This window comes from Stomoxys calcitrans, chromosome 5 (assembly GCF_963082655.1).
Source record: "Stomoxys calcitrans chromosome 5, idStoCalc2.1, whole genome shotgun sequence".
NCBI lineage: Eukaryota > Metazoa > Arthropoda > Insecta > Diptera > Muscidae > Stomoxys > Stomoxys calcitrans.
Genome location: NC_081556.1, coordinates 52826642 through 52846933, shown reverse-complemented (window position 1 = coordinate 52846933; position 20292 = coordinate 52826642). Strand labels below are relative to the sequence as shown.

The following is a 20292-nucleotide window of genomic DNA, read 5'->3' as shown; positions in this document are numbered from 1 at the left end:
GGTTAATGTTTTGATATAGCTGCCATATAAACCGATCTTGGGTCTTGAGTCCTTGAGCTTCTGGAGGGCGCAATTCTTATCCGATTTGGCTGAAGTTTTGCATTAGGTGTTCTAGTATGACTCCCAACAACTGTGCTTAGCATGGTTGAAATTGGCCCATAACCTGATATAGCTCTCATATAAACCGATCCTGGGTCTAGATATCTTGAGCCTTTAGAGGGCGCAATTCCTATTTGACTTAGTTTAAATTTTCCATGACGTGTTTCGATATGACCTTCAACAACTGTGCTAAGTATGGTTTAAATCGATCTATAATCTGATATATCTACCGTATTAACCGATCTTGAATCTTAACTTCTTGAACCTATAGAGGGCGCAATGGTTGTCCAATTTGGCTAAAATTTAGCATGACGTGTTTTGTTATGATTTCCAACAACTGTGTCAAATATGGTTTAAATAGGTCCATAACCTGGCATAGTTGCCATATAAACCGATCTGAAATCATGACTTCTTGAGCCTCTAGAGGACGCAATTATCATTCGATTTGGCTGAAATTTTGCATCTCGTGTTTCTTTACGACTTCCAACAACTGAGCTAATTATGGTTCATATCGGCCGATAATCTGATATAGCTGCCATATAACCCGATCTTAGGTCTTAACTTCTTGAGCTTCTAGAGAGCGCAATTCTTATCCAATTTGGCCGAAATTTTGCATGAAGTGTTTTATTTTGACTTCCAACCTCTAGAGGACGTTTTTTTTTATGCGATTTGTTTGAAATTCAGCATGACGTGTTTCGTTTCAACAACTGAGCTAAGTATGGTCCAAATAGCCGCCATATAAATCTTCTTAAGCTTCTAGAGGGTGCAATTCTTATCCAATATGGTTGAAATTTTGATTTAGATATAGCTGCTATATAAACCGATCTCCCAGTTTGACTTTTTGAGTCTCTAGAGGGCGCAAATATTACTTGATTTGGTTGAAATTTTGGAGGTGGAGTTTTTCTATGACTTTTTGAGCCTCTAGAGGGCGCAATTATTACTCGATTTGCATGAAATTTTTAAAGTGGAGTTTTTCTATGGCTGGTATTTTTCTATTTGAAAAAGTCATTCACTGGACAAATGCGATCCATAATGGAGGGTATATAAGATTCGGCCTGGCCGAACTTAGCACACCTTTTCTTTGTTGCAATCAAAATCTTTCTCAGTGTATAAAGAGCATCACCTAAAGAACAAAAACAATCAAACAAATGTGGTCCGAGTTCATAATTGAGAAGTGCATTATTACACAATTAAAAATTATCAAAACTTAGAAATGTACATTCGTGCCAAAATGTGCGAAGTCTAACGCAAATATTTAGTATAGGCCGCCTGGGTTCAACCATAACTGGAAGTGGCTGCGAAAAATGTTCTCGTCCTTAACCGAATACCAATAACAAGAGTGTGTTAACTAACTTCTAGGTGTATAACAACCTACTTGTCATTTATTAGTGTGGGATAAAATATTACAACACCGCTGCCGTGTAACATATGCTGGCAATCAAGGCGTGCATCCTACTGCCAGCCGAACTGTTGAGGCGACAAATGTGCGGGTTGGTGGTCATTGGGTTAGTCCACCACAATATGTGTTGCTAAATTTATGACATCCCTATGGATTGGGGATGCTTTATGTGGTCACATTTCCACATGCATTTCCGTTTGAATTCATATTTTATTGCATGCTGTTACGAGTAGTTTTCAAATTTGGCCAAATGTTTAGTTTTACATACAAAGGGGATTTTGCTCTGCTTAACCATCGTATGTGGCATTTGTGCATTTTAATTAGATTTGGTGGCAAACGATTTTGTATATTTATAGATTTCAAATAAATTTATTATGTTTAAGTTCACGAACACAAAGGTTAAATTGCAAATTTTAAAGCTTGGCCATATACATAGAAGGGAGTGAAGCGAAATGATAACAAGCTATCCTGAATTAATCGGGCACATCTATAGAAAAAGGGAAAATTTTTACACTAGCAAGGTTTGGTTTAGGTAAAGTCTAAGGTTTTAATCAGACTCCCTTAGGCAAATTGTGCTGTTTGTTCTATAATGCTAGCAACACACAGCCTCTGGTGGTGAATCCGACCGAAGTTTACAAAACAAGTAAAATTTTGCTAAGTTCGGCCGACCCGAATCTTGGGTACTCACCACCATGGATTCCGCTAAAACTGTACCTTAATAACTGAGTTTGTATTTGAAATATTTTGTAGCGGTAATAAACAAATTTCATCCAAATCGGATGAAAACTGAGTCTTCTAGGGGCTCTGGAAGTCAAATCCGGGGATGAGTTTGTATGGGTCTATATAAGCTTATTTTGAAAGTCATAACACTAGCCTTTGTGCCAAATTTCAGCCAAATCTGATGAAAATTGAGTCTTCTAGTGGCTCAAGAAGTCAAAATCGGGGATCAGTTTATATGGAGGCTATATCTGTTTATGGTCTTATTCGGACCATACTTGCCATGGATGCTGGAAGTCATCACACAAGTCTTTGTTCCAAAGTTCAGACAAATCGGATGGAAATTGAGGCTCCTAGGAGCTCAAGTAGGCAAATCGGTAGATCGGTTTATATGGGAGCTATATCCAAATCTGAACCGATGTGAACCATTTGCAATCCCCAACGACCTACATTATAAAGAAGTATCTGTGCAAAATTTCAATCAGCTAGCTTTACGTGTTTCATCGCTATCATGATTTCGACAGATGGACGGACGGACGGACATGGCAAGATCGACTCAGAATGTTGAGACGATCCAGAATATGTATACCTTATGGGGTCACAGATCAATATTTCGAGGTGTTACAAACGAAATGACTCAATTAGTACATCCCCATCCTATGGCGTTGGGTATAACAAGTTTGAAAAGGCAAAATCGGACGGTGCCGACTTTATATTAACCTAACAAACTTAAAGCAATCACATGAGCATATCAAATGGAGGTATATAGGGAAGCAATATCTAAATCGAGTTTCCACACCTACTTAGAATTAGAAAAGAATATCTAGTGCAAATTTAGTTAACATCACACCAAATTTGTAGCTACTGCAGGTATAAAATTGCTTATGGGATAAAGTATATAAAGGATTTTCCATTAAGAGGTGTTATTTAGGTATTCAAAGAAAAACTCAATTTTTTTAAATAAACGATCGGATGTTTATTTCTTAATAAAGTGGATGGTATGCCGTTAATAATGAGAAAGAATATCAGCCAAATAGCCACCACGACCACGCTTACAGTCAGACTTTTCATGAAATTTTCCATAACCATAATTTTCCTCGATAGCCTCACGAACTCTATTTGTAACACCTCGAAATATTGATCTATCTATATATATATATTCTGCATATCTCGACATTCTAAGTCGTCCATCCATGTCCGTCCGTCCGTCTGTCTAAATGAATATAGCTATCGAACGCATAAAGCTAGCCGCCTAAAAATTTTCACAGATACTTATCATTGGTGTAGGTTGTTGGTGATTGTAAATGGGTCATCACGGTCCTGATTTGATATAGCCCCGTATAAACCGATCCCCCGATTTGATTTCTTTAACCCCGATTTGACTGAAATTTGAAACAAAGACTTGCATTATGACCAATATCCATGCCAAGTATGATCCGAATCGGAGATCGCAAGATATAGCCCCCATATAAACCGATCCCTAGTTTTTTAATCCCCTAGAAGCCTGAATTTTCAGCCGATTTGGTTAAAATTTGACCCAAAAACCCATCTTATGACTTTTATAATCGGCCAATAAAGTGATATAGGCCCCCATAAATATCGATATCTCGATATGGGTTCTTGAGACCATTGAAGCCTCAATCAATTCCTGATTTGATTGCTACAAAATAATTCAAATACAAACTCAGTTGATAAGAGATAAATTTTTAGCGGAAACCATGATTCGGCCCTGCCGAGCTTAGCACGTGTTTGCTTTTTAATTTCTTCTATTTAACCGAGGGATCACTTCTGCAGTATTTTCGCCAAAGCTGAAACCAATAAAACGATGATCAGAGAAACTGTGGTCATCCAACACTTTCCAGTCACATATATAATCAAGACAGCTAGTAATGAGACTTATGAACTTCAAGGCTGGCTTTTCCATATCTGGTAATGTGCATTAGTCTCAATTTTTCCCTGCAGAAGCGGCTACAACAGGCAACTTAAGGTATAAAGGCGGCATCTCTGAGTCGTGTGCCATATATAGGGAAGCCAGCCAGTAATGAAACATTTATTCCAAGGCTGGCTGCTATTAAATCTATAGTGATTAGCGACGGACACCCATTTCTTGTAGTACTAAATCCAGGAATTTTTAATCCACGAACCACAACTAAGTTAAATACTCCTGCATTACAATGGTGGACATTTCTATGCAGATAATGGAGCATCGTTAGGATTCAGAATTAACAGCACTGTTGATTAGCAAGATTCGTAAGATATTGTCATGATGAGTTTCCTTACGCATCAAAGGGTAGTTGACAAGGAGTGGAAACACTTTACCTCAGGACACTGGACACTTGAGGTGTGGGCAATTCCTCTTTAGATGCTTCACTAGCTGCTGATTTTGACGTACCTTCGGCGCACACCTCTAGCCCCACCAGATGACCCATCCACGGGTCGGGTCCCATTTTGACGTTATCCCCTTCTCTTTTGATCGTGGCGGGGGGAGTTTTCAGTGTGCTGCAATCCCACAGACTTTAGAGATGTGGTTGATAGTTCATCAATATGGTCCGGATTTTTATGCAAAATCGAAATTTTGGGATCTAGTATATGCAAACTGTGTAGATAATTTCAAGTAAAATTTAATCTTATAAACATGTAATGGCTTGGGAACTTCGAAAAGCAAAATTTTATTGCACAATATCACCGTATTTGGCAAATAATATGTGGCAAACTTTGAATTTTGCATAAAAATCCGGACTCTATTCATCAGACAAGTGTTCACCAACAACTGCTGAGTGGTTTCCAGATTACCCAACCCGACCGCTTCTATAGACCTTCAGTTTCAACTTGTTGAATCCGTAAGATACAACTCCTTCAGATTTGTAGAGGTCTGCGAGGCAGCCGGAGTTTAGTACAAATATTACATGTCTCCGACCGCCATCAGCCTCATCCTCATCAGTCATCGCCATCAGCCTCATCTACCAAACTTCCAGTCGGTGGTTGAATGATTGCGATTACAATCCCTTATTCTCCCAAGCATGCGTTCAGGATCTGAGGGAATCCTTGCTATCCAAGCGTGTGCCATTGGCCGAGAAGGAATATCTTCTGTCTTAACAAAATCCTGTGCTGCACCTGGCCAGATCTCACCAATTTTTTAGGGCGCAATATCAGCCTGCTTCGTCATAGACTGGAGGAGATTAATGCAATTCTGCAAGGACGTCGGAGTATACAGATGACAGTCCATAGACTATCCCACTCCAATTATTCCTAGGTATACAGCCCTGTTCTTCTGCCTTGTCGACAACTACCATCACCTAGCTGTCCTTAGCGATATTAGCAAAGGTTATTGGCCCCATATTTGGGGATGGGGCACCCTTTAGGTGACCGCAGCCCTTTAGCTGACCGATGTGGCTTTTCCGAATCTAGAAGTTATCTTGGTAATCTGCCGCTCCAGTGGAAACGTACACAGATCATCAACCTCCTAATGGATAACACCTTCACAACCATCCTCAAGTGACTTAAAATATTTTTTCCGAAAATAACTACCTACTAGGAGTTGCAGAATATTCTTGCAGAGCGAAATAACAAAACGACCGCTCCACTCAACGGTTCAAACAAGAATCAGATTGGTAAACATGCTGACAGACCGAAGGTTCAAGTAACGACTTTTGCCGAAGCTGTGTTTCACATTAGGTTCTCATTTCTTTGAGAATTGGTTTGATTTAACGGATGTAAACATTAGCAAGAGGCCACCATAGCGCAGAGGTTAGCTGATCCGTCTATGACGCTGAACGCCTGGGTTCGATTCCTGGCGAGACCATCAGATGAAATTTTCAGCGGTGGTTTTTTTCTCCTAATGCTGGCAACATTTGCGAGGTACTATGCCATATAAAACTTCTCTCCAAAGCGATGTCGCACTGCGGCACGCCGTTCAGACTCGGCTATAAAACGGAGGCCCCTTATCATTGAGCTTAAACTTGAATCGAACTGCACTCATTGATACGTGAGAAGTTTGCCCCTGTTCCTTAGAGGAATGTTCATGGGCAAAATTTGCAAATCTTCAAAAAACATTCCCAAGTGGTTCGGTTTTATAAAGCGATCAGGATGGTTCAAAGGTAGGATCTAGAATTCATCTTCCTTCTCCTATTCTTGTTGTGTGGCAAAACTGCTACATAAACATAACCTAGCAAGAAGACATCAACTTCGGCATGAGTACTGAAAACATGAGTGAAAACTCGTGAGTTATCTGTACTACAAATGTCAATTCAAAAAGAATTTAGCAGCCTTTAAATGGTTGTTGAATATTTTTAGGGGGATGCTTAATGTATCCAAATTATTGTGTATAAATTTTAGGTTCATAAAAATATCTTACAGCACTTAAACTATGAATGGCTCATAAAGCACACGCTGCCATTTTCCATTTATTTCCCTTATTTGAAAAATGCTCATACATCTCAGGCAAATGACACCGCAGATTCAGAACATAAAATTCCTAAGCACACCCCAATCTCGGATGGTAAAAATGAAGCATAATTCCTCTCAAAATTATGCGGTTATTTATTTGCACTAAAGCTTTAGCATAAAATGGCAAAAACGGAAATTACAAATACAAGACCAAAAAAAAAAAAAGAAAAGGGTAACAAAATGCACATTGCTCCCCAAGAAATATTTCAAAAAGTCATGAACAATGCAAATAGACCATGTCAATAAGTATTCGCACATACACATACAGCTAGCTCTCCAACAGCAAATACTCGCAGGATGGGTGGGTGATGATAAAGGAGAAATAAAACCAGATCACAGTGTAGAACTTTAAGAAGCTTATAAAATTTACAGCAACTTACTACGAATTTCTCTTTATTATCAAGTCGTTATGTCGTTCCCGTACTTCTGGCAACCAGTCAAAGTCCATGGCAACGCACAGTTTCTACATTTCCTCCCCCCCACTCCCAGCAGCTCTTCCATGTAGAGCAGAAAGAGAAGTTCACTTCCTTAACTATCAATTCATGGGAAATAGAAAAGCATAAAAATCCTTTTGATTGCTATTTTGTTGACTTTACTGCTTAATAGAGATGTGAATGGCATGAATGGCTATGTAATAGCAGTTGGCATCATTATATTAAGGTGATATAACCACACTTGTATAAGTTGAGAAATTCCAAAGAAATTCATACATAATGTCACGTTGATACCTACAAATGATAATGGCTTTATTTAAGTGTGGCAGCAACTATTTAAGAGGGGCGATTGTTTAAAACACTCTTCACATTTCAAATAGCAAAAAGAACAAGTTAAAAGGCATTACATTCAGTCGGGCCGAATATTTATGTATATGAACCACCTTTCGTCCTAATCCTGCGAAGAATGTATCAACCCATAGGTTAGGTTAGGTTGTAAACAGATATTAATCCTCCCCATGCCACTATGGACATACACCTAAGCCAGTAATCGGCTTGTTGTGCGCTCTAAAAACTATAAAGTAAAGAAAATTTTAAGTTAAGAATTCCGTGCTACTTACAAAATCCTTAATTGTTTTCAATACCACTCCCCGAAGTTGGTTCATGTCTGGTATTGTGTCTCCACCTAAGTACCGGTATCTGTAAGACGCGAAAGGCGGGCAATGACAAAGGAAATGCTCCAACGTATCATCATCTTCGCCGCATGCCCTACATATGCTGTCACTAGCCGCACCGATTTTACATAAGTGAGCTAGTAGTCCCAAGTTTCGGATTATGATACCCAGAGCTATATTGAACTCCTTCTTATTTCCTTTCAGTAATAGCCTCGTCCTCTCATGATCTGGATCCCCCCCATATGTTGCATGCGCATTCGTCGCCCACTCCCTTAACTCGGACTGCGTCGACCCGAAAGGCTTCGGGTTAACCAAGTTTATTGACTATAGTCCTCTGGCCTTCACCGCCAAATCGTCTGCCTTTTCATTTCCCCTTACTCCGTTATGGCCCGGCACCCAAACGATGCGGATTTTCCCATCTTCAGAGAAGGCGTTAATTTCCTTCTTACACTGCAAGACTGTACGTGACCTTACCTTCCTTGTTGTTATTGCCCTTATGGCAATTTTACTGACGGTAAAGATGTTCACACTCGACGTCCTCGCGTGAGCACCACACCATTTCACGCATTCCGTGATCGACCGGATCTCCGTCTGCAGGACCGTATTATGGTCAGGTGGTCTAAAGCAGATCTCAGTCCCTGGGTTTTCAATGTAAACCCCCAGGTCCACTCTGTCCTCTAGCTTTGATCCATCCGTGTAACATGATCTTCCGGAAGGCAATACTAGGGTTCCGTCAATCCAAGACTGTGCCGATGGCAGCAGTGCCTCGCACTCGACTTCAAGGTTCATCTCAGGTATCCGATCGGAAACCTCTTCCCTTCTTTCCAGGTTTCCTACCGTCGCCTCGATTATACCGCGATGGTATGAGCTGCTCCCATCCTCAATCCCTAGCAGTCCACCAAAGTACTGAGGCGTTAGTAATTATTGGTCTAATCACGCTCCTGTAGAGCCAGTGGACTATCCTAAGATTCTGGCCCCATTTCGAGCCTACGGCCGTCTACATAGTGCCCAATATCTTGAGCCTTCTCAGTACGCTCTTGAATGTGACACTTCCAATTCAGTTTCCTGTCCAAGATCACACCTAAGTATTTGACCTTGTCAGATGTCGAAATCGTCTTATTAAGGAAACGTGGTGCGTTAAATTCGCCCACCTTCGTCTTCCTTGTGAACAGGCATATTTCATTCTTCTCTGGATTAACATTAACATCAGTCAGCATCCGTAATAGGTCATTTAAGGTGGTCACCCATAGGAGTGGCGATAAAATGCCCCCTGTGGCGTGCCCTGTGCCACTTTCTCCCTTATATTTATGCCATTGGACACACAATTTATCCCCTGTTCCTTAGCATATGATTTATCCAGTCTCTAAGAACCGCTTCCACCCGCTTAATAGAATACCTTTTTATTGAAAACCAGTAAGAAAACGAAAAGTCAGGCGGTGCCAAGTTTCTATATATACATACGAAAGCTATGTCTTAATACGCATCGATTTCTATGAAATTCATCAGTAATATCAAGAGTCATAAGTGAAATCTACGTACGAACTTTCGTGAGTTAAAGGTTGACAACTGACGATGTTTTTGCAATATTTCTCAAAATGGGACGAAGATATATATGGGAGCTATATCCAAATCTGAGCCGATATTTTCCAAATTCAATAGTATTCGTCTCTACGCCAAAACAATGTATGTGCCAAATTTGAAGATGATCGAAGGAAAATTTGGACATGTACTTTGTACACAAATTAACGTGGGCAGACGGACATTGCTAAATCGTATCAAAAAGTGATTCTGAGTCGATCAGTATGCTTGCCAATGGGACTATCTCTCTTCCTTCTGAGTGTTACAAACAAATGCACTAAGTTATAATACCCTGTACTACAATGGTGGTGTATGGTATAAAAAATCCTTGCGCTAATTGATTTTGAGGTTTTTTTAACCAGGGATTCGGAAAGGTTCTCTTTTCCCACTCCACCCCCGCTCCGACAAGCATTTTTCCGCTCTGCAACTTTTTTTTTTTCCTCCTCTCCTGCTCCTTCGCTATTAATTTTTAAATATTTTTATACCCACCATCGTTGTATAGGGTGTATATTCATGAAGTCATTCCGTTTGCAACACAGCGAAATATCAATTTCCGACCCTACAAGTTATATATATTTCGGAACGTCGTAAAATTCTAAGACGATTTAACGATGTCCGTGTGTCTGTCCGTCCATCCGTCTGTCCGTCCGTCTGTTGTAATCATTGTAGAGCCTACAAAAATTGAGATATTGAGCTGAAATTTGGCACAGATACGTCTTTTTGATGCACGCTGGCTAAGTTCTTGAACGGGCCAAATCGGACCATATTTGGATATAGCTGCTGTATAGGCCGATTTTTCGATAAAGGGTCTAATGCCCATAACAACTTTATTTTTCATCCGATTTTGCTGAAATTTGAAACAGTGAGTAGTTTAAGGCTTCCCGACAACTGACCCGAATATGGTACAGATCGGACTATATTTAGATATAGCTACCATATAGACGGATCTCCCGATAAAGGGTCTGAAGACCATAAAAGCTTAATTTTTTATCCGATTTATATAAAGCCTCCCGACATCTGACCTAAATATGGATTAGATCGGTCCATAATTAGGTATAGCTGTCATATAGAAAGATCTCCCGATAAAGGGCTTGAAGCCCATAAAAGCTTTATTTATTACCCGATTTCGCTGAAATTTAAAACAATGGATTACTTTATGCCTCCCGACATCTAACCCAAATATGGTTCAGATCGGACTATATTCAAATATAGCTACCATATAGACGGATCTCCCGATAAAGGGTCTGAAGACCATAAAAGCTTTATTTTTTATAGTGGGTAGTTTTAGGCCACCCGCCTTCCGACCCAAATATGGTAAAGACTGTATTTAGATATAGCTCTCATATAGACCGATATACCGGTTAAGAGTCTGAAGCTCATAAAAGCTTTATACAAAATTCAACAGTGACTAATTTTTATTCGACCACTTATTGTCCGTGCCGAATTTGTGTGCATAAGTTATCCAATTTTCACCAGTTTGTGGCGAAAGGGGGTTTACATATACACCCGAGGTGGTGGGTATCCAAAGTTCGGCTCGGCCGAACCTAATGCCTTTTTACTTGTTGAAAAAAAGTTCCTCAGTGATATTTTGAATTATTAATATTAAGTATAAACGTGTAAAAGTGGACTTCAAATTTAAGACGATCAAGAATAAATGCAGGTGCACAGAGAGGTCTACATACCCCACTCAAAATATGCGTCTTTTAAAAAGAAATTTATATACGCCAAATATCGAATGTTGCTAAAATCGTTCTCCATGGCCACCACTGTTATTATTACCAAAAATGTATGGAATTATATTACATCCAAAATATGTGATTCTCAGTCTACGAAGATGCCATCTACGAAAAGGTATGTAGACTATTCTGTGTTACTGTATATATTCTTTATGACGTATCTGACCAATATTTCGAGTTGTTACCAACGAAATAATGAAGTATAAAAACAGTCGAATCCTATAGAATTTCTCGAATCAAGTGGTTACCTCATATCAAATAGTGCTGCCCCATGACCATGGCCATTACCACGGCCAGCCGCAGAACAAAACCAATTACAAACAAAAATGTCACATGTCTCAAAATTATCTAATGTCGCCAGCTAGCATTGACAAGTGAAAGTTTGCTCAATAAAACCCGACTAATGATTGAATATGAACCCATGTATTATATACTGACTTATTTGCCCAAAACGGAATCCATGTTTCCATGACCGAACACAGTAAATTGCTCAAAGTACCTCAGTCTCTTGAGCTCTTTTTCAAAGTGACGCCGCAATTTATGCATCGTCTATAGTAACTCCTCCATATATTTCCTATAATCTCTCTTCTTATGGTTAGGAAGGCTCCTACCCTTGTCTAACCCAGAATTCAGTGGTGCTACCCTACTTATTTATCAAATTGTTTGATTTTGTAGTGCGAATCCTTTGGATTGGCGCATAACAAAATTATTGTCATTTTTGCCCATTTTCAGGCGCCCCATCAATCATTATTTGTATGGTATTGTTGATGCTGTCGAAATTATGTTTTTGATCACCCTATTCCATTTGATTCTTGCAATCCCAGTTCCGACGCCATCACGTCATATTTTACATAATCACATTGGCCGACCGACTGAGCGACCCAACCCCGACCATTGCCACCGCTATCATTTGCATCATCAATCAATTTCATACAAATCATCCATCCATTCATTCATGCATTGTCCTCGGTATGGATGGCAGCAACACTTTTCCTGAAAAATAATGCCCTCTACAAATGCCAAACGTTTCCGGAGTTTTTGTTTTGCGTTTCAGTGGTTTTTCTTCCTCGTTGACCCCATTGCATTCGTGGCCCACACAGAAAATGGGGTTCTAAGCGAACTAGACATGGGGAGGAGGGATTATTAGATTGGTCTTTGTATGTGCTGGAGGAGCAGGAGGAGAGAATCCTTCTGCCTTAATTACGTACCAAAAAAGTCCTCTATCGATTTGCTCTGCTACTCTACTGTTTTTCCTTCTTTACGAAGAACATGAAGTTATGGTGTAAACCTCTCAATATGAGTGATGTTTTGGAAATTTGGACACTAAAGTGTTTGCTCTGTTCGCGGAATTTACCAATCGACAATTACCAATCATAAAAGTGTTTGAAATTACAATCGCCACGTTAATGAGGTCTTCTTCGTTCTGCCATAGCTATTACGGGGAATGGTTTGCATTCACACTTCATAGTGGCAAATTTTCCTTTTTGATTGGTCAATTACAGATATTTCAGAGCAGAGGTGCGTTTATTAGGTGGATAAATGTAATTCTATCATAAGATTGATGTATGACACTCAATACCGAATGTGGAAAAACGCTTGGTGAACAAGTATAATCTATTTGTAACTCATCGCAATATTTATCACCGAACACTGTTAGGTTCATGCAAAATGAAAATTTCAAATTTGCCCATGAACATTCCATTAAGGAACGGGGGTACATTTCTCACATATCAATGAGTGCTGTCCGATTCAAGTTTAAGCTCAACAATAAGAGACCTCCTTTTTATAGCCGAATCCGAACGGCTTGGCGGAGAGTGACATCGCTTTGGAGAGAAGTTTTTTACCAGGCAAAGTACCTCACAAATGTCGCCAGCATTAGATGGGGATAACCACCGCTGAAAATTCTTTTCTGATGTTCTCAGGCGTTCAGCGTCAAAGGCGGACATGATAAACTCTGCTCTACATTGGCCATGATCTGGGAGAAATTTCAAGTTAGGGTGATGGTATAAGGTCTGTGAAGCAATCCAAACTTTTCTTATGATTCTTGGCACATAAACATAACCGAAGGCAAAGAGTTCCCAATATTTGCAATATATCCGAAATTTTTCAGAGTTGGTTGGACCGATTTATGCAAATTTTTAAGTATAATCAGGTTATGGATCGAGCCATACTTGATATGTATGATTTGCAGGAGATCGTAGCGGAAATCACTATATCAAATTAGATATGAATCGTGTCCTCTAGTAGTTCAAGGAGATTTGTTATATGAGAGCTATATCAGGTTATTAATCAGATAAAAATTGCGCTCTCCATTGGCTCAAGAATTTAAATCAGGAGATCGGTTTATATTCTTTATCGGTTTTATATTCTTCCAATGATTCCCATATTTGGTTATTTGTTCAGAAATCATTGTGCAAAAGTTCAGGCAAATTGGTCTAGAGGATACAAAAGTAAGATTGGGAGATGGATTTAATTAGGGGATATATCTCAACATGGACTGAGTTGGTTAAATCACAATCCCAATCAACCTACTTCAATTAGAAGTCTTTTCAAGCGTTTACTCATTAGGTTGAAGACAATTCCAAGGAATAACGACCTAGTGCTTCTTTCTTGTAGATATAAGATATGGGTTTTTTGACTGGGACGGCATCACTCTGCAATTGTCAAAATGTTATACGGAGCAAAAACGTAAAGCACTTGATGCTTAGTACTCCCTGCAGGAGGGTATTCGGTAGGATATGGTCTTAAGACCTTATTAGGGCACTGGGGTGAAAGTCTGCTGGTCGAAGAAATCGTAGTTGAGAGCTCGATATGATGCAAAAACTAGCGTGCGTTGGATTTACGGGAACATAAAGGTCCACTACGCAGGCAGTTTTGGAAGCAATGTGGAATATGCCGACTATTGAGGTCTTTTTAGGAAAAGTTCCACCAAGGTTGCACTTGAACATTGGGAATGCCATGTTCCCAATAATAAAACTTAGAATGAACTTTAGTCAAATATACTTTTTTTACACTTTTTTTCTAAAGCAAGCTAAAAGTAACAGCTGATAGTCACAAGCTGTGAAAAAATTTGTCAACGCCGACTATATGAAAAATCCGCAATTACTTTTTGGGCAACCCAATAGATGGAATGGAAGACTGAGAAAAGTTTCCGATTGCCTAGTAGCTCCCATATGTATGTTAGTCCGATTTGGACTTATATTGCAATAAAATGCTCATTTGTTAACCAATTCTCTTGAAACTTGGCAGGAAAGACTTTCTTAAAATCGGTTCAGATTAAGATATAGCTGCCATATATGTTTATCGCCCGATTTTCTGTTCTAAAGCCACTGCAAGCGCATTTATTGACCAATCTTGCTAAAATTTTGCACAACGCTTTCCTGGACGACTACCACAATATCGAAGAAGTTTGGTCGAAATCGATTCAGATTTAAATATTGCTTCCATATAAGTAGGTAGAGCATCTGACAATCCTTGGGAATTTTTGGTTGAAGCTTACACACATTAAATATATTGAATAGCCCTTCCTAGAATTTATACTTATTACCGCTACCTATTTCATGTTTCTGACACAGAAAATAACTAAAAAACAATCGTAATTAAGAAATTTCTGGGATTATGTTCTATTCACACTATTCTAACAAAAGAAATTGGGTACTTTGGAAGCAAATACCTAAAACTTTTTTCACAGAACTAAGATTGCAGGTCCCGTAATCATTTACCGCACGCTTTTGTGACTATATTTTTCTTATTCTGTTTTAATTTATCTCTTATCTACAAAACTCAGTAAAAAAAGAATGTGAAATTCAAAAATAATTTTTCATTCTTTTATCACAGAACAATGTCTTGATCAATTTTCCAAATTTTTTTCAAAAAATTCTCGATTGAGAATTCTCGATCCTTGTACTATTTGTCTCATAAAATAATTAAAAGTCAATAATTTTTAGCATTTGTTTTGATTTTTATTATTTACTAGCCGAACCAGGCCCGCTCCGCTGCGCCTTCTTTAACTCTCTAATATATTTTTAGCGTGGGGACACTTCGCCCTAAATATGGATATCGAATTCGTGCCATTGTAGCCTATGACGGTGAGCGCGTTCGAATCCCGGCGAGAACATCGGACAAAGCGGTGTTTATCCCCTCTTAATGTTGGCAACATTTGCGAGGTACAATGCCATGCATGGTCATTTAAAAAATGTTCCCCAAAGAGGTGTCGCACTGCGGGACGCCGTTCGGACTCGGCTATAAAAAAGGTCCTTTATCATTGAGTTTAGACTTTAATCGGAAAGCACTCATTGATGTGTGAGAATTTGCCCCTTCTCGGTTCCTGGTGGTAATGTTCTTCCTGAGGGTAATGTTCTCATTATGGGAGGGATGGCACCTCAGACATTTCGACTCAAATTTGGATAACGAATTCGTGCTACACTTCCAAATTCTTTTAATTGAACTCCATATTGCCATGACAGGTTAATATGAACCGTTTGGAGGGTGTTTTGGGGCTGGGGCGGCCACCGGCACTTTGCACTGAAAATTGGTATCAAATTCGTTATTTATTCCCAACGGAAATGATGTACAGTTTAGGGGGTGCTTTAGGGCGTACCCCTTAAACACTTGGCTCCAAAATTGGATATCAAATTCGTTTTCTACCCTCAAATACCTTTCATTTGAGTCTCATATTGCCATAATGGGTCAAATAACCCATTTGACGTAACTTTAGGAGAAAAAGCTCTACCGAGACTTGAACGCAAATTTAAATGTCATATTCGTAATATACACCCTAATACCTTTCATTTGAGTCCCATATGGGCATGGTCGGCTAATATCCCCTTTTAGGGGTATTTGGGGTTGGGCGACCTCCCATTACTTGGACCTAATGTTTTATGGAATATATGAAATCTACTGCCCAATACTTTTCATTTGAGCCCCATATTGACATGAACTTCGAATAAATCTGTTTAGAGGAGTTTTGGGGTTAGGGGGTACTTGGACCCAAATTTGTATGCGATATTAGTTTTTTGTGCCCATCGGACCACTTTCGGATATGGGCGGCGTTTTTGGGGTAAGGGGGAGGGTCCGCCTCCACCCAATATCTAAAAATTATGTAGCCTATGTTTCCTTCAAACGTACACAACCTATGAAAATTGTTAGAAAATCGGTTCAGCCAAGTACCATTTAGTCATAATGGGTCGGTTCTGCCGTTTTTCAGTCTATACGGAACAAACAAACCGAGTCCCATATATCCGTGATTGGCTAATGTACCCATTTTGGGCGTTTCTGTGGGGGTGGGGTGATCCCCTATACTACGCTTTTGACTTTGGGTGGTGTTTCTGGGGTAACGGTGGAGGGTCCGCACCCTGCTGTTATTAATAAATTATAAAGCCTATTCCCACTACCTGAGCATATTCGTAATCCACTCCCGAATACCTTTCATTTGAGTCCCATGTTGTCATGATCGCCAAATAAACCTATTTTAAAGGGGTTTTGAGGCTGGGGCGGTCGCCAGGTACTTGGACCAACTTTTATTATGAAATTCGTACTCTAATCTTGAATACCTTTCATTTGAATCCCATATTGTTCCAATCGGTCCACTTTTGTTTTTGGGTAGTACTTTTGGGGTAAGAGAGAGGGTCCGCCTCCTCCTGATATCAAAAAATTATATAGCCTATGGTTCCTTCCTGACCAACCTACACAATCTGTGAACATTTCGAGGAAATCGTTTCAGCCGTTTTCGAGTCTATACGGAATAAACAAACAAACTGACAAACATGAGACACTTTCATTTGCTTTGCTATTAGAGTGATATCAAGATATGGTCCGGTTCGGACCACAATTAACTTATATGTTGGAGACCTGTGTAAAATGTCAGCCAATTCGAATAAGAATTGCGCCCTTTGGGGGCTCAAGAAGTAAAACACAGAGATAGGTTTATATAGGAGCTGTATCAGGCTATAGACCGATTCAGACCATAATAAACCCATTTGTTGATGGTCATGAGAGGATCCGTCGTACAAAATTTCAGACAAATCGGATAATAGTTGCGACCTCTAGAGACTCAAAAAATCAAGATCCCAGATCGCTTTATATGGCAGCTATATCAGGTTATGGACTGAAGTGAAGCATACTTAGCACAGTTGTTGGAAGTCGTAGCAAAACACGTCATGCAAAATTTCAGGAAAATCGGATAAGAATTGCGCGCTCTATTGACTCAAGAAGTCAAGATTCAAGATCGGTTTATATGGCAGCTATATTAGGTTATTAACCGATTTAAACCATACTTGGCACAGTTATTGGAAGTCACAGCAAAACACGTTGTGCGCCCTCTAGTGGCTGCAGAAGTCAAGATCCAAGATAGCTTTATATGGCAGCTTTATCAAAACATGGACCGATATGGCTTATGTGAAATCCCAACCGACCCACAAAATTTCAAGCGGCAATATTTCAAGCGGCTAGCTTTTCTCCTTCGAAAGTTAGCGTGCTTTTGACAGACAGACGGACGGACAGACATACGGATGGCAAGACTTAAAATGTCATGACGATTACGAATATATATACCTTATAGGGTCTTTGTCGAATATTTAGAGGCGTTACAAACAGATTGACGAAATTAGTATACCCCCATCCTATGGTGGAGGGTATAAAAACCTCACACTGTGCGCAGGTTGACTCAGCACACCTGTTTGTGATTTTAGCATTCTCAAGTTTCGTTTAATCAAAAAAGACACTTGAAAATTATCATTTGGATGCTATTTAATATATTGTACATTAGGGTGAAGACTTTTATACAACTTAGTTTCCCTGCATTATACTTTGATGAGTTTTTATTTAAGATTAGATACAATCGTACATTAAAGGTGATTCGTTAAAAAAATTTCGTGGAACAGGAAATAATTTTTGCAAAATAAACTCGCCCTAATATACAAACATTAATCACTGCCTTTCATTTTTCTAACTTTCTTATAGGCACAGATTTTCTTGGTGTTGCCGTTCATGAGTTTGGCCATTCTCTGGGACTTGGTCATTCTTCGGATCAAAGCGCCATTATGTTCCCTTGGTATCAGGGCTATACGGTGGGGGGGGAATTGCCCAACGACGATCGTACTGCCATACAGGAGTTATATGGAGCCAAAGTGAAGACATGGGGCTCTTATCGGCCACCATCCAGACCTACTACTACTACTACTACTACAACTACCACCACTACAACTACCACAACGACTACTCCAAGAACATATTATAATCCAGTTCGATACAATGCAAACAACAATCCCTATTCACCACAGCGTCCCACACAGGAAGTTCTACACTCGTATACCGAAAATCCACGTTATGATCAACGTTACGATCGGCGCTATGAGCCCCGTCAAGATCCACGTTATAATCAGCGTCAAGAACCTCGCTATAATCCACGGTATGATCATACCTCAAAATCTTACTATCCAGATTACAGAACACCGGCTACCACAACAACACGTAGACCATATGTACCAACAACAACTACAACGACGACACCGCGCCCTAGAATACAACCTACACAACGTTATCCATCACAAAGAACGCCCGAAAAACCTCATCATCGACCTTCAAAACCACGCAAACCTAAGCCCGATAACTGTTTAACACATTACGATGCCATATCAATGATACGGGGAGAATTGTTTATTTTCCGTGGACATGTAAGTTACCCGCTGACCTTTTCACATGGTTCAAAAATACTAACACACATTTCTTTTTAGTATCTTTGGCGTATTGGCGAGCGAGGTCTTTATCCTGGTTACCCCACCGAAACAAGACGTCTATGGACTACACTGCCTTCAAACTTCAACAAAATCGATGCTGTATATGAAAATCATCAACGCCACATTGTGTTCTTTATTGGTAGGTTCACTTCTAAACATAGATTTTTCGACTGGTAAATATTTATAATTTCCACCCCACCTTCCCTTATAGGCCGTAAATTCTATGAATTTGATTCTGTAACCCTTATAAGGGAAAACTCTTTAACGGCCCTCGGACTGCCGGGCTCACTGTCGCACATTGATGCTGCCTTTATTTGGGGACACAACAATCGTACATATCTCTTCAGTGGCACCTTGTACTGGAGTTTGGATCGTGACACAGGTCTGGTTGAACTGGACTATCCGCGTGATCTCTCCATATGGGCTGGCATTGGCTACAACATCGATGCCGCCTTCCAGTACACCAATCGCAAGACATACTTCTTCAAAGGGCACTCCTATTGGGAATTCAATGACGACATCATGCGAGTGGCACATCCCACGCCACGGTCTTCGGCCCGAGACTGGATGAAATGTTCACGCAATGTAAACGAAGTAGACGATGAACAAAGGACAGCACCACTGATCTCTGAGGTTAACACAAGTTCCATAACTGCCAAACGAGAGTCTCCATTCGCAGTGATTTTTGCTGGTTTTCTAGCGCTTGCCTGGTTGAATCGAACGCTTAGAAGTAGGTGGTGAGCTATTAAGCCAAGTGTCGACCAAGGATTCAAATCCAAAAACCAAATTCATCTACATAGACATCTAATATATATGCATATACATACATAAGGGTGGGTCACTTATATTGTTTGCGATAATCGCAATTAGCGATTATCAAAATCGTAATCTATTACGAGTTCTAAGAATCTTTGCCCAAAAACAACTGAAGGTCTAAAACCAAAATCAAAGTCTATCCGTTACTAATTTACCTTCTTCGCTCAGACCAGGTTCTTTGGATTAGTCTCAATGTTGTGTTGTGTTCGAAAAAAAGATGAACTTCGTGGCAAAATCCGTACTTAATCCCGTCCCACTGATATTAATCCAACTGATACAACCGGATTTCTACAAATTTAGAATTTTTCTAGAAACATTTAAATGTTATTCAAAAATATATTTTATAAATCCTGGATCTTTTGGAGTACGAAATATAGTACTCCAGCCTTATAGTATGCATTACCGTACACTCGTCCCATTCCACGCCATTGGTATATTTCAAAGTTCTGGTTTCATTAATACAATTTAGGTACTATTTAAATAATTAGTACCCCATATCGCACCCGAAAAGTACGATTTTCAAAAAGTTTTTGCACAACATTTAATTATTTTAAGGATAATGGCACATACACGATTCCAGAATCCCAGCTCTATGAGTTAACTTATCTCTGATGGAATGATATTTAGTACCTTTCGTACTTCTAGAACTTTACCACC

At 39.6% G+C, this 20292-nt stretch overlaps 1 protein-coding gene across 1 annotated transcript in view; it reads left to right on the top strand.

Moving 5' to 3' along the window:
* LOC106091627 (matrix metalloproteinase-2) overlaps positions 1 to 19865 on the top strand; it is a 422071-nt gene extending 402206 nt beyond the window's left edge. Inside the window, exons 4-6 of the mRNA XM_059370227.1 lie at positions 18044 to 18756; positions 18817 to 18958; positions 19031 to 19865. Coding sequence (XP_059226210.1) covers positions 18044 to 18756; positions 18817 to 18958; positions 19031 to 19560 — 1385 coding nt within the window. The 3' untranslated portion in view covers positions 19561 to 19865. The remainder of the gene's footprint in view (positions 1 to 18043; positions 18757 to 18816; positions 18959 to 19030) is intronic.
* The last annotated feature ends 427 nt before the right edge of the window (positions 19866 to 20292 follow it).